The 15,210-nt window shown below is 45.1% G+C and overlaps 1 protein-coding gene and 1 pseudogene across 2 annotated transcripts; one reads left to right on the plus strand and one right to left on the minus strand.

Annotated features, from left to right (window-relative positions):
• Nucleotides 1–309: 309 nt before the first annotated feature.
• erlec1 (endoplasmic reticulum lectin 1) lies at nt 310–11,646 on the plus strand. Of its 2 annotated transcripts, none has more exons than XM_042306237.1 (13): nt 310–665; nt 961–1,065; nt 1,204–1,284; nt 4,333–4,410; nt 4,530–4,652; nt 4,865–5,088; nt 5,545–5,695; nt 5,853–6,017; nt 6,754–6,813; nt 8,119–8,243; nt 8,537–8,614; nt 10,353–10,428; nt 10,558–11,646. In XM_042306237.1, exons 1-13 carry the CDS (start codon nt 522–524, stop codon nt 10,627–10,629), a joined length of 1,482 nt encoding a protein of 493 aa, XP_042162171.1. In that variant the 5' UTR covers nt 310–521; the 3' UTR covers nt 10,630–11,646. The 2 variants fall into 2 exon arrangements, with proteins under 2 accessions (XP_042162171.1, XP_042162170.1); XM_042306236.1 differs by having other exon boundaries at nt 311–665; nt 4,527–4,652.
• A 1,153-nt stretch (nt 11,647–12,799) lies between these two features.
• On the minus strand, nt 12,800–15,156 carry LOC112223914 (annotated as a pseudogene).
• Between the last annotated feature and the right edge of the window lie 54 nt (nt 15,157–15,210).

Raw genomic sequence — 15,210 nt, forward strand, 5'->3', positions numbered from 1 at the left:
CAAGTTTGCTTCGATATGATGGTTATTATATCAGTATTTGATCATAAAGTCGTTTCCACCGCCATTTCTCGCATAATACATTTTACCGACACAATGTCGAATGAACAAATTATATGTAACATGGTTTACAATTTACCGAAACGTCCTGTTTCCGTCACAACGGTCGTGACATGTTTGTATACTGTATTACTTTTTTTTGTATACGGTATACACGCATGGAAACTTGGTTAGTGAAGCCGATATGTCAGATGTGCTTCAAACTGAACTATAACCAGACAACTGGGTAATACATTTGGACTTACTTTTCAGTTTCAGTAAACGCTAACACGGATGTACCGGAAATACACGTGGCAAGCGACGAGCTATTTCCTGGTTGCTGTGTTGACAAACGAAAGAGACAGCCAGATGGATTCATAATTGTACAATTACCCGGAAACTAAACCAGTTTTATCGGTGGTTAGCTATCTTACGCATTGACAGGCACCATAGAAGGTAGTTAGCGAACCAGCCTTGCAGAGGCAATGGACCGGACTAGGCTGCTGTTCGTGTTGTTTGGGGGTTTGTCTGAGTTGTGTTGTCATGTGTCGGCTAACAGAGGGGGATCTCCTTCGTTTTCTGATGAAATCCCATTCAAAATCAACTGGCCCGGGGACGAATTCACCTTGGTGAGTGTTGTGTGTGTGTGTGTGTGTGTGTGTGTTAAATCATGGCTTTTAAAAAGAAAATGATTTATTGACAAACGTTTGTTGTTTTAAATGGTGATAAAGCATGTTAAGTCTACCTAGCTTGTCAATGATTGTCAATGAAAAGCTGATGATATATAGTCTCTGTCATTGCCTGTTATGACTCCTGTAAAGGGTTGCACCTCCACAACATTTACAATCTGAGATGATGTAGCCAGTAAACATGCATGCTTTCAGTACAGTATTATTAACTGACCTAAAATATGTCCTTCCATAGCCAACCTCCGGTGCCCTCTACAAAGATGATGACTTTGTCATCATGACAACAACAGAGAAGGAGAAATACAAATGTCTCCTGCCTTCCTTGTCAAATGGAGACGACGTGAGTATAAAGATTAGCTAGATAAAGAATTATGTCTGGCTCCTTTTTCAATTATTGCTTCTCACTTATCCTCCTCTCCTGGTCTCTGTCTCTCCATCTCCCCTATGTCTCTCTTCTCCCTCTATTTCTATCTCTCAGGATGATGTCAAGGAGTACGCTGGTCCCACTCCAGGTGATCTACTGGACCCACTGTTCAAACAGAGCAGCTGCTCCTACAGAGTGAGAACCGCCCAGTTTCACTTTTACTTCTGTCTAAATATAGGCTATCTTGAGTACCACTGCAATACTAGCAACACCAATGTCATGGGTTTAACCCCCTTAGTTAGTGTTGCACGGTACACCGGTACAATGGTAATATCACGGTACCAAAAGGTCATGATACTTATGATACCAACATTTTAGCGTACCGTTTCATATGATACTACCAAGTTTTTCGTCTGACTCCTGTTATAAAATTCAGTTGAATTTAAGCAACAGCCATTAGTATGCACTGGTCCAATGATATCCACACCATTTCATGTGCATATCACACGTGGCAGCTGTAATCAACCAGCCTCATCCTCTACCAGCCCTCACTCACCTGCTTCTCTCAGCATCCCCTACCAGCCCTCACTCACCTGCTTCTCTCAGCATCCCCTACTAGCCCTCACTCACCTGCTTCTCTCAGCATCCCCTACCAGCCCTCACTCACCTGCTTCTCTCAGCATCCCCTACCAGCCCTCAATCACCTGCTTCTCTCAGCATCCCCTACCAGCACTTACTCACCTGTTTCTCTCAGCATCCCCTACCAGCCCTCATTCACCTGCTTCTCTCAGCATCCCCTACCAGCCCTCACCCACCTGCTTCTCTCAGCATCCCCTACCAGCCCTCAATCACCTGCTTCTCTCAGCATCCCCTACCAGCACTTACTCACCTGTTTCTCTCAGCATCCCCTACCAGCCCTCATTCACCTGCTTCTCTCAGCATCCCCTACCAGCCCTCACCCACCTGCTTCTCTCAGCATCCCCTACCAGCCCTCACTCACCTGCTTCTCTCAGCATCCCCTACTAGCCCTCACTCACCTGCTTCTCTCAGCATCCCCTACCAGCCCTCACTCACCTGCTTCTCTCAGCATCCCCTACCAGCCCTCACTCACCTGCTTCTCTCAGCATCCCCTACCAGCCCTCACTCACCTGCTTCTCTCAGCATCCCCTACCAGCCCTCACTCACCTGCTTCTCTCAGCATCCCCTACCAGCCCTCACTCACCTGCTTCTCTCAGCATCCCCTACTAGCCCTCACTCACCTGCTTCTCTCAGCATCCCCTACCAGCTGTCACTCACCTGCTTCGCTCAGCATACCCTACCAGCCCTCACTCACCTGCTTCTCTCTGCATCCCCTACCAGCCCTCACTCACCTGCTTCTCTCAGCATCCCCTACCAGCCCTCACTCACCTGCTTCTCTCAGCATCCCCTACCAGCCCTCACTCACCTGCTTCTCTCAGCATCCCCTACCAGCCCTCACTCACCTGCTTCTCTCAGCATCCCCTACCAGCCCTCATTCACCTGCTTCTCTCAGCATCCCCTACCAGCCCTCATTCACCTGCTTCTCTCAGCATCCCCTACCAGCCCTCATTCACCTGCTTCTCTCAGCATCCCCTACCAGCCCTCACTCACCTGCTTCTCTCAGCATCCCCTACCAGCCTTCACTCACATGCTTCTCTCTGTGTGCGTCTATTCCTCCATCAGTTTTTAAAATATAATTTAGCAGTGATGGCGAGCGGGATTGCAGACCCTGATGAGTCTTCTGCAGAGCGAGCAAAGTTGATACATTGAAATTATACATCGCCTGTTATAAACATGGGCACAGGCCAGTCTGAGGAGACAGCAAGTTCGCTGTCACACAGCCTCTGAGTGCCAGAAAGAGAAAATTGAGCAGAGCTTCACGACAGCCATACTTGCAGCTTTAAGGCAGAGAAAACAGCTTGTCTCTAGCCTAAACATTTGAAAATACAGTATATGACCCATATTACCAATATACCTTTTTTCTTTCTATCGGGATTTGTCCTCATTTGATATCATTTCACAATCCATGTCGCAGGCTGTTTTGAACTAATCCCTGGTCGCTTATTATTGGTTTGATAACAAACAACGTTCAGTCATGTTACCTTGCTAGCTAACAACCCGGTAAATTGACAGTAGGTTTAGGCAAATTCAATTGGCACAGGAACAAAGAAAACGAGTCTGCTACTCATGAGATGTGCTTCAGAGGTAGGATTCATGTAGGACTAATTGAAACCTAAACTATATCATAAATTCAATCTCTTTCTGGTGATCCTTGAAATCTGTTTGGTGCCTAACATTTTAAAAGTTGGTAGCAGTGTGTGTTTGTGGGACTGAGAGAGAGAGGTGTGTGTTTGTGTGTGTGTTTTTTATAAGAGGGAGGGAGACAGTGTGTGTGAGGAAGGGAGGGAGGTATGTGTCTGTGTTAACTGAAGAGTAAAGGTTTCATGCAGTGTTTTCCCTTACTGCCACAATGACATGCAGATCATTATGCATGTATACTCCTCCCTCCCATTCCTCCAGCCAAATCACAGCTAGGCATTTGAAAATATGAGCAAATCGGCCATTCTATTATACGCTGAACCGTGTGAAGTCAGTGTGTTGTATTGAGTAGAAGTGTGAATTTCAGTGATAGGTTTTTTGCGTAGCAAATGCGCAGAACATTTAGAAAATGGGAGAAAACGTCAGGTGGACGGGGCAAAAAGGATACTAGGCCTCAATGGTTTCCCCCTTGGTATCGGGATACTAGGCCTCTGAATGGTTTCCCCCTTGGTATCGGGATACTAGGCCTCTGAATGGTTTCCCCCTTGGTATCGGGATACTAGGCCACTGAATGGTTTCCCCCTTGGTATCGGGATACTAGGCCACTCTGAATGGTTTCCCCCTTGGTATCGGGATACTAGGCCACTCTGAATGGTTTCCCCCTTGGTATAGGGATACTAGGCCACTCTGAAAGGTTTCCCCCTTGGTATCGGGATACTAGGCCACTCTGAATGGTTTCCCCCTTGGTATCGGGATACTAGGCCACTCTGAATGGTTTCCCCCTTGGTATCGGGATACTAGGCCACTCTGAATGGTTTCCCCCTTGGTATCGGGATACTAGGCATCATATCGGTAGTAATGTTTTGGCATCGTGACAACACTACCCTTAATGTACTCACTGTGCTGTCAGTCACTTTGGATAGGCTAACCACTCTCTTCTGGCATGTGTTGTGGTGTTAATTGTAGATCGAGTCATACTGGACGTATGAGGTGTGTCATGGGAAGCATGTGAGACAATACCATGAAGAGAAGGAGACGGGACAGGTGGGAAATTATTACTTTCACCATAATTAAATTGTCTACCATTTAAGTATGTTGCAACACATAGAAAAAAAGCAATCAATGTGAAAGGTGAAATTATTTTTCTCTGTTTTATCTAGCAGATCAAACTTCAGGAGTACGTCTTGGGAAGCATGACCAAGAAGACTGAGTCTTCAACCACTTCAGGAACAGAGACTGCAGAGAAAGTTGAGGAGACGAAACCTAAGTCAGAACCGGAGAAAGAGGTTTGTTGTTTGACAGCGACCCAGCAGTTTGGCTCATATACATTTGAAAAAACACCTGATAAGACTTCTTTGAATCTTTTGTCTTATTTTTGTTTAATTTCTCTTTCTAATCATTGGTCTCTACCTTACTTGCTGTGATCTGGTTAGTTTATCTACCTAAGTTGAATACACAGATTATCTCTGTTGAAAGACACAAATATAAATGTCTTTAGGTTCCCACTAAGAACGTGGAAGGCCAGCTCGCTCCATACTACCCGGTGTTGATGGGCCACGGGACGGCCTGCGTCCTGAAACAGAACACGCCTCGCTCCACCAACGTGCTGTATGTCTGCCACCCCGAAGCAAAGCATGAGATCCTCTCTATTGCTGAGGTCACTACCTGCGAGTACGAAGTAGTGGTGCTGACCCATCTGATCTGTGCACACCCCAAATACAGGTGTGTGTGAGTAAGTAAGTAAGTAAGTAAGAGGTGCACACCCCAAATACAGGTAGCAGCAGATCTACCCAATCAGTTTCCCTTGTTAGATCTATTTCAGAACTAGCATAGCTGATTTAACTCATTTACAGAATTACATAGTGAATAGTCTTGTAGTTAGTATAAGTTAAGGCAGTGGTATTCAAACTTTTGGGACCCCATGTTTTCCACCAGAATTTCTGGGGAACCGTGTTCGCAATAATTTCTCGAGACCCCAATATGACAACCTTAAAATCTGTATATTTATTTGCATCAACAAATAACCTCAAATGTAATGAATTTTCTTATCAAAAATTAAAATTAACCAATAAATAATTGTGCTCAATTTTTTTATTTATAATTCTTTCTCAAAACGTTAGTATATTGTCCCATGTTTGAGATGTAATGGAGTCATATCTTTATCCCATGGTGTGTTAGGTTCAAGTCGTCCCCAGTGAATGCCATCTTCTGCCAGGCCCTGTCTGGTTCTCCCCTGCAGCCTCACAGTCTCTCTCAGATGAACCGAGAGCAGGAACAGCTACTGAAACCTCCCTTCACTGCTCCTACTGCCCCAGAGATGGAGAGAGAGGTGAGGGGGAGATGAAACTGGTGGAAGATGGGAAGGGGCAGGGGTAGTGGAAGACTAGTAGGCCGCACCATGGTAAAGCGTTTTGCATTCCTCCCTACTCTACTGAACAAGACTCTGGTTTAGAAGCCAACCACCTCCCCTCCCTTTTTTTCTCCAGGAGGAGAGTATGTCCCCGGTGAGAGAGGAGGCCTTCTCCTCTACCCATAAGCCCCTGGTGGTGGGCGGGCAGACTCATATTACAGTGGGAACCACCCACATCTCCCGCCTGACGGACGAGCAGCTGATCAAAGAGTTCCTGAGTGGCTCCTACTGTCTCCATGGGGTTAGTATGAGGCATGCTGATTGGCTGGCTGTTGAAGAAGACACCTACTCATTGGCTACAGTTCCATATTGGCTACTGCTCATTGGCTGCTGTTTATTCAATTCAATTGAATATAACGTTATTGTTCCCTGATGTATTACATGTATACATACCAAAATACTTTTATCTCCCTCACCAACTTTAAACATCTGCTATCTGAGCAGCTAACCGATCGCTGCAGCTGTACATAGTCTATCGGTAAATAGCCCACCCAATTTACCTACATCATCCCCATACTGTTTTTATTTATTTACTTTTCTGTTCTTTTGCACACCAGTATCTCTACCTGCACATGACCATCTGATCATTTATCACTCCAGTGTTAATCTGCTAAATTGTAATTATTCGCCTACCTCCTCATGCATTTTGCACACAATGTATATAGACTGTTTTTTTATTGTTCTACTTTTTCTACTGTGTTATTAACTTGTTTATTGTTTACTCCATGTACTCCATGTTTACTCCAACACACTGTGTTGTTGTCTGTTCACACTGCTATGCTTTATCTTGGCCAGGTCACAGTTGTAAATGAGAACTTGTTCTCAACTAGCCTACCTGGTTAAATAAAGGTGAAATAAAAAAAGGGGAACTGACAGAGGAGGTTAGAAGAGGTGCTCAAGTAACACACACCTCTTCTGTAGCTCATACTGTAGCATACTGTAGCATCTGTCTGATGTCTGGAATCTGTGTGTTCCAGGGAGTGGGATGGTGGAAGTATGAGTTCTGCTATGGGAAGCATGTGCATCAGTACCATGAGGTAAGGGTTCTCTATTGTGTATCAAACTTATGGAAACAACGTGTTTGACTCCATTCCATTGATTCCATCCCAGCCCTTACAATGAGCCTGTACTCCTTCACATGGAGTTGATTGTGGCCTGTGGGATGTTGTCCCACTCCTCTTCAATGGCTGTGCGAAGTTGCTGGATATTGAAGGGAGCTGGAACACTGTCATACACGGCGATCCAGAGCATCCCAAACATGCTCAATGGGTGACATGTCTGGTGAGTATGCAGGCAATGGAAGAACTGGGACATTTTCAGCTTCCAGGAATTGTGTACAGATCCTTGCAACATGGGGCCGTGCATTATCATGCTGAAACATGAGGTGATGGCGGCAGATTAATGGTACGACAATGGGCCTCAGGATCTCGTCACGGTATCTCTGTGCATTCAAATTGCCATCAATAAAATTCAATTGTGTTCGATGTCCGTAGCTCATAACATAACCCCACAACCACCATGGGGCACTCTGTTCACAACGTTGACATCCGCAAATTGGTCACCCACACGACGCCATCTGCCCGGTACAGTTGAAACCAGGATTCATCCATGAAGAGCACACTTCTCCAGCGTGCCAGTGGTCATCGAAGGTGAGCATTTGCCCACTGAAGTCAGTTATGACACTGAACTGCAGTCAGGTCAAGCCCCTGGTGAGGATGGCGAGCACGCAGATGAGCTTCCCTGAGATGGTTTCTGACAGGTTGTGCAAACCGGGTGGCTGGTCTCAGCTGATCCTGCAGGTGAAGAAGCTGGTTGTTGAGGTCCTGGACTAGCGTGGTTACACGTGGTCTGTGAGGCCGGTTGGACGCACTGCCAAATTCTTTCAAAAAGTGATGTTGGGGGTGGCCTATGGTGGAGAAATTAATGTTCAATTCTCTGGCAACAGCTCTGGTGGACATTCCTGCAATCAGCATGCCAACTGCACACTTCCTCAAAACTTGACACATCTGTGGCATTTTGTTGTGTGTGACAACTGTACATTTTAGTGTGGCTTTTTACTGTCCCCAACACAAGGTGCACCTGTGTATTGATCATGCTATTTAATCAGCTTCTTGATATGCCACACCTGTCAGGTGGATGGATTATCTTGGTAAAGGAGGAATAATCACTAATAGAGATGTAAACAAATTTGTGCACATTTGAGAGAAATAAGCTTTTTGGGCTTCTGGAACATTTCTGGGATCTTTTATTTCAGTTCATGAAACATGGGATTAACACTTGCGTTTTATATTTTTGTTTAGTATAATATAGGATGGTTGATTGATGTATGTGTTCTCTCCCAGGATAAGGAGCAGGGGAAGAACATGGTGGTAGTGGGCAGTTGGAACACTGAGGAACACCTGGAGTGGGCCCAGAAGAACGTGGCCCGGTCCTACCAGCTCAAAAACGATGGGGTGCAGAAAGTCAAGTATGTCAGCCAGCTCTACAATCAGTTTATTAAAAGATCACACTGATCTGCAGGATGTTGATAATGAATATACCACTATTTTAGAAATGGGGCATTAGAGGCTGGTGTCTGGGACAAAGGTTAAGCCTACCTCTGGACTAAAAAACGTGCTCGATGGAGAATACTGATTGAAAGGGCCTTTAAGGGCCAGTAATAGAATTCACCTGTTTTCAGGAAACCTAAACATGTTTAATGAGAAGAACACATTTGTGATTGATAATGAGGATTTCATGGTTGTACTTTCTTCTCCCCAGACTGGTGTCTCACTTCTACGGCCACGGGGATGTGTGTGACATGACGGGGAAACCCAGACAGGTCATCGTCAAGCTCAAGTGGGTCATCATTAGTGTTTCCACTCTCTTCCTGAGAGAGGCCTGGTCTAGTATTGACACACTTAAAGCTGCAACGTCATTTTTGGGGGCGACCCGACCAAATTCACATTGACAGATCTAGAACTTAGATTTCTTTCTCATTGAAAGCGGGATATTTATTCTATGTGCATATTTCTATGCTTTCCCGTCAAAGTTTTTATTGCGTCTTTTTACTTTCAGCTTTGGACACCAGATTCAAACAGCTGAAAATAAAAGATGTTTGGTTCTGTAAAATCTATTTCACAGCGGTTTAGATGGTACGATGATTCTCTACACTACATGTATATTGTGGACACCTGCTCATCGAACATCTCATTCAAAAGTCATGGGGATTAATATGGAGTTGGAACATTACTGCGGGGACTTGCTTCCATTCAGCCACAAGCATTAGTGAGGTCGGGCACTGATGTTGGGCAATTAGGCATGGCTCGAAGTCGACGTTCCAATTAATCCCAAAGGTGTTCGATGGGTTTGAGGTCAGGGCTCTGTGCAGGTCAGTCAAGTTCTTCCACACTGATCTCGGCAAACCATTTCTGTATGGACCTCGCTTTGTGCACGGGGGCATTGTCATACTGAAACAGGAAAGGGCCTTCCCCAAACTGTTGCCACAACGTTGGAAGCACCGAATCGTCTAGAATGTCATTGTATGCTGTAGTGTTAAGATTTCCTTTCACTGGAACTAAGGGGCCCAGCCCAAACCATGAAAAACAGGCCCAGACCATTATTCCCCCTCCACCAAACTTTAGTTGGCACTATGCTTTGGGCAGGTAGCGTTCTCCTGGCATCCGCCAAACCCACATTAGTTCGTCAGACTGCCAGATGGTGAAGCGTCATTTATCACTCCAGAGAACGTATTTCCACTGCTCCAGAGTCCAATGGCTGCAAGCTTTACACCACTCCAGCCGACGCTTGTCATTGCGATCTTAGGCTTGTCCATGACTGCTCGGTCATGGTAACCCATTTCATGAAGCTTCCAACGAACAGTGCTTGTGCTGACGTTGCTCGGTAGTGAGTGTTTTAACCGAGGACAGACAATTTGTTTGCGTTCCAGCTGTCCTGTTCTATGAGCTAGTGTGTCCTACCACTTCTTGGATGAGCTGTTGTTGCTCCTAGATATTTCCATAATAACATTTCCATAATAACAGCACTTACAGTTGACCGGGGCAGCTCTAGCAGGGTAGAAATTTGACGAACTGACTTGTTGGAAAGGTGGCAACCTATGACGGTGCCACAGTGACTCACTGAGCTCTTCAGTAAGGCCATTCTACTGCCAATGTTTGTCTATGGAGATTGCATGGCTGCTTGCTCAATTTCATATCCCGGTTAGCAACGGGTGCGGCTGAAATAGCCAAATACACTAATTTGAAGGGGTGTCCACATACTTTTATATATGACATTTAGCAGACATTTATCCAAAGCAACTTAGTCATGCATTTTACGTAAGGGTGGTCACGGGAATCAAACCCACTATCATGGCATTGCAAGCACCATGCTCTACCAACTGAGCAACAGAGGACCACTTCCCCATTGGAGTGACATGTGGAGCTTAAAAGCTCATCAGATAGAAATGTATGGTGTAGAACAGGGAATCTTGTCAGCTCTACTGATTATATTTCTATCTGCAACGTTCAGAATGTTTCACATCACTGAATACACCACGAGTCTCTGATTCAAGTCTTTTTCCTCTCCTCTGCCTCAGGTGTAAGGAGTCTGCGTCTCCCCATGCCGTCACTGTGTACATGCTGGAGCCTCAGACCTGTCAGTACGTCCTTGGGGTAAGACTGCATACACACATCACTGTCGCATCGTCTTATGGTTCAACACTTGAACACATTGTTGCAGATTTCCAATGTATTCACTACACATGGCAAATAAACTCAACCCTGTTATTTTTTCTCAATCAGGTTGAGTCTCCAGTCATATGCCAGATCCTGGACACAGCTGATGAGAAAGGCCTTCTATCTGTCTCCAGCTAACAGAACAGGAGGCCAGAGAGACGAAGAAGAGGAGGGATGAGCAGAGGGGAATAAGAAGAGCAACAGAGAAGGACATGGATTTAGGTGGCATAAAACGGACAACTGAAGAATGGATGCACCAAGGCCCATGGCACTGCTCAGGAGGTTCAGACAGACATGGAGAAAGTGTTGATCCGGGAACGGCCACTGGAAGCCAGGACCACAGTCCCTCGCTAATGCCCTGGCTTATACCTCCTCTATGGACTGTACCAGACCCATTCTGCTTAAAAAGCCTTATGATAAAAGCATGGAAATCCTATTCTAAATGGGACAGAGACTCACAGAATGTGACCCTGCTCACTCCATAAGGCAGTGGATCTATGGCCTGGACTTCATATCTTCCTTGTATGCTTTATCTTCGGCACATTAGTTCTAGTGTCTTTTCTGGCCATATGCCAGGACAGAGAACCACCAATCATTCAGATAACCTCATCAGGAGAACCAGTTTCCATGGTGTAGTTGGTTTTATTGTCAACATTCTAAATCATTGTAATTTATTTCAGATTGATTTGATGCTTGTCCGTGACACTTTGGTTTTGTAGATATCTTTGAGCATGGTCAGTTTGAATTTTAAAATGTGCAGACAAACTAACTGTGGGTATAGTAAGATTGGGGTTCTGATGTCATGGTTGGGATCAATTCCATTTCAATTCAGTCGATTCAGGAAGTAAACTGAAATTCCAAATGCTACAGTATTTCCTCATTCAAAAGCAATAATTTAAATTGGGATTTGAATTTGCCAGTTCACTTCCTGAATTGACCCCGACCATGGTTGTTATGTTACAGGGTGAGTGCGAGTAACTTAACTTGATGTGCTGTGAATTCAAATCCCCCGATGTAATTGACAAGTTCTGATGAACATTTGTTATGTACTGAATCAGATGTTTCCTGTGAATTTCTAAATCTGGTGTGTTCTATGGTTAAAATGAGGGAAAAAAATAAATAGTTAAATAAAAATATAACAAAAATGAGTTAAAATGATTGTCTGGGAGAGCTAGCCACAACATAATAAAGCTCTTGTTTAACTAGCATTCAGTTTGAACCATTATACACTTAGTAAAAAAAGGCCAACTGAACAGAATTCTGTTTGACCACAGACTTAGTTAGACAACTCATCTTTGTATCTGTCCCATTATGGTCGTCAGAGCATGGGCAGCGCCTTTAAGGCTCTTTATTTTGAAGTGGTCCAAGTAGAGCGCTCTATGGATAGACACATGCACTGTGCATAGCTGTCAAATGACAAACGCTTGAGATGCAGGTTGATTAGCTGACCACCAGAGGGCTCTGATATTTTCCTTCAAAAGGTGCTGTTCACCTTTATGGATCTTCAACTTGACCTGAAAATCAGAGGAGTAATTCCATAACTCCTGCTGCTAATTGTCTAACCTTAAAAAATCTTGAGGAATTTATATGATTATTTACGTTATACAATGTAATATAACGTCTGTACATAGAACACTATAAAATGAAGAATTTCTAATATACTGTATGTTCTTTGGCAGGAGCGCACTGGACACATTACACTTGCAAAATATTTATTGATATCATAGAAAATGTATGACACTCACAAATACTGTATTATTATGAAGAGAGACTTTCAGTCAGTTCAACAATGTCAATAACACTTTGGGATCAGTACCGTTACGTATCTCTCTATTCTTCGCACTTTTCCCTCTGGAATAGGATACCTATCTTTATATTCCTGGGTAAAGTCGATGGGGGTTATTCTATACCGTAACTTTTTTTCCACCTAAAAAAAAAACTGTTCAATACCGCATGATATTCAGAAAATGAGCATCTGTTTACTCTCTGGTCTTGTAGTAACAGTAGTGGTGGTATAACAGTATAGTGACCCCTTAGTATCACTGACCTATATGCCCAAACCCTCTCCAGGTTAGACTGAAGGTGCAGTAGCTGATCAATCAATGAATTAACACATCAAGGTGGTAAGTTAGTCTGAAGGTATGGGGATCTGATGCACTGAGGTGCTCTCAAAGTCTGGCAGAACCGCAAGACTATGTTGGACCACTGAGCTAAAACCTATTAGCATTAGCTTGGGGAGCCAAGCAAAGGTTATTCATCACATTAGACTGAAGGGATGGGTATCTGATCAAACAATCATAGTGGTTAGTTAGACTGAAGGTATGGGTATCTTATGGGCAGAGGTGCTCTCAACATCCTGCAGCATCTCGGGTGGGTGTGACAGTGCATGGCAACATAGGACTTAGCTAACCCAAAGGCCTGGGAGGAGGAGTTGGCAGCAGGCTGCAGATTGTTGGTAGTGGAGCCCGGTCCCGCTAAGGGGCTGCTGTTGTATATACTGTAGTATGGCTCGATACGGGTGTTGATGGGGGTGGAGGTGCTAGGGGGCCGTGGTTTACGTCCACCATGCCAGCCCGTAGCTCTCAGACTGGGGGCACAGTCCCAGGAATGACTGGGTCCACAGGCTTGATCCACCAGTCTCTTTTGGAGCTTGGGTGAGAGGACAGAGGCTGAGTTGGTCTCGTGGTGTGAGGACTTGTTACGGTTGACCTCGAGTCTGCCTTGGCCCATGGCATGGAGCCGTGTCTTGTGTTGCAGCAGAGGAACACCAGAGCCACCCATTGGAGGCAGCAGAGGATGCGGCGGCGGAGCCCGGCGCTGTTGCGGGAGTACACAAACGGGTTGATGCACGACTTAAAGAAGATGAGCGCGAAACAGCACAGTTCAAGCTGGTAGTGAGCGAAGCTGCTCTCCGGGTGAAAGGATGTCCTGGGCTAAGACGACGCCTATGGTGAGACAACAAAGGAGGACGGAGAATACAATCACCACACAGGTTACTACAAGTCCTTGACTGTGGCCAGGTTGACGGTAGTGACTAGTTGGCAGCAGGTAGCTCCCTGGACAGCCCCAGGTACTAGACCCTGGCTAGTGGGTCTGTTAGTGTAGGAGTGAGTCTGAATGTGTTGTAGGCCTGCTTGAGGTAGCGAAGGAACCTGGACAGCACACTACATGACCTCTAACCTGGCCGCCATGAGCAGGGGAGGGAGTAGCGGCGGATGAGTGGCGTCAACATTATTTAGGTTTATACTGTACCTGTTTATAGAAAGTTATAAGTAAAGTTCTTAAAAACAAATAATCCCATTGGTGTGGGTTGCTAAGGTAATTTACCTGACAAGAAAATCAAATGCCATCCCATTCTCCCTCTCCCTCCCTCTTGTTCTCTCACCCCCTCCCTCTCCCTCCCTCTTGTTCTCTCACCCCCCTCTCCCCCTCTTGTTCTCTCACCCCCTCCCTCTCCCCCTCTTGTTCTCTCACCCCCTGTCCCCCTCTTGTTCTCTCACCCCCTCTCCCTCCCTCCTGTTCTCTCACCCCCTCTCCCCCTCTTGTTCTCTCTCCCTCCCTCTCCCCCTCTTGTTCTCTCACCCCCTCCCTCTCCCCCTCTTGTTCTCTCACCCACCCTCTCACCCCTCTTGGTCTCTCACCCCCTCTCAAAAAGTATACTCTTAAGACTTTTGCAAACTTTCAAGAATCAGACCTGGGTTCAAAACGTGTCAAAATAATTTCAAAGGGTGTGTTCGAGCAGTAAGGCTAACGAAGCCGACTGTAGACGAAAGTTGGCAAGTGAAGTTGGCAGAGTTGCATCTGTGAGAGCCGAAAGTCAGACAGTGAAGTAGTTTTCCAGCAGCAAGGCTCAGATCAATACGGCTGCTATTATTTAGAAAAGTTGTTCTTTATAAATATAGGTAATAAAAACTTTTCTATACCCCATATCACACAATCATAAACTGAAAACATAGCATGTGTTCAATTAATTGGTTAGATAGAGGTTTCAAATATCACTTTAATTTGTGTCCCCTGTGGCTTTAGAATCACAGAAAAGTTGGTTCCTCTTTCAGTCTCTTCTTTGGTCACATTAGCATGGGTCAACCAAAAATACCCTACTGATTGGTTGACAAATAGTGCCTCCCACAATGCAGGTGATGGCTGTATGGTGCTTGCTACCCAGCCACATCGCTACAGCCAAACTGATGTTTCTTCTCCACAATGAGACTGGATTGCCTCCCTACCCGCTTTCTAAAATGCGAACATATTCTGACCATTCTGATTGGTCCCAAAAACCGATGGGTTGGGCCAGAGCCAGCTAACATAATGACGTTATCAACTTTGATACTGATTGGTTCGATTTGTTAGAGATGATCCAATTACTGAAGAATTTGTTTTGTGCAATGACAGTCAGCGATTAGACCAAATTGATTTGCTCGATTCACCTGGAGGGCTAGATGGGCAGAGTTTGCAGTTTTAGGACTTTTCTATTGGTTTCCTAAGCCAGGCAAGCTCAAACAGGCAGACCACAGAACCAAATAGATCCAAAGCAAAACTGGGGACAGACAGGGCCCAGGGTCTTAGCTGAAGCAAGAGAGAAGAATGAAGCAAAGAACAGAAAGAAGTAAATACAATCTACTCACCTGAGTACAGAAAGAGCACCAACGTGAACATCAGCGCCATCACTCAACAGAACGATAAGGTCAGGATCATGAAGTGGAAGTTGGTGTGGAACTT

This window comes from Oncorhynchus tshawytscha, linkage group LG25 (assembly GCF_018296145.1).
Source record: "Oncorhynchus tshawytscha isolate Ot180627B linkage group LG25, Otsh_v2.0, whole genome shotgun sequence".
Classification (NCBI taxonomy): domain Eukaryota; kingdom Metazoa; phylum Chordata; class Actinopteri; order Salmoniformes; family Salmonidae; genus Oncorhynchus; species Oncorhynchus tshawytscha.

What these genes read in the sequence shown, in the direction of transcription:
- erlec1 (XM_042306236.1), top strand. Translation starts at nt 522, where the DNA reads ATGGACCGGACTAGGCTGCTGTTCGTGTTGTTTGGGGGTTTGTCTGAG. An exon ending in AAGAGAAGGAGACGGGACAG is followed by an intron (nt 4,411 to 4,526) that starts GTGGGAAATTAT and finishes TGTTTTATCTAG; the next exon opens with CAGATCAAACTTCAGGAGTA. An exon ending in ATGTGCATCAGTACCATGAG is followed by an intron (nt 6,814 to 8,118) that starts GTAAGGGTTCTC and finishes GTTCTCTCCCAG; the next exon opens with GATAAGGAGCAGGGGAAGAA.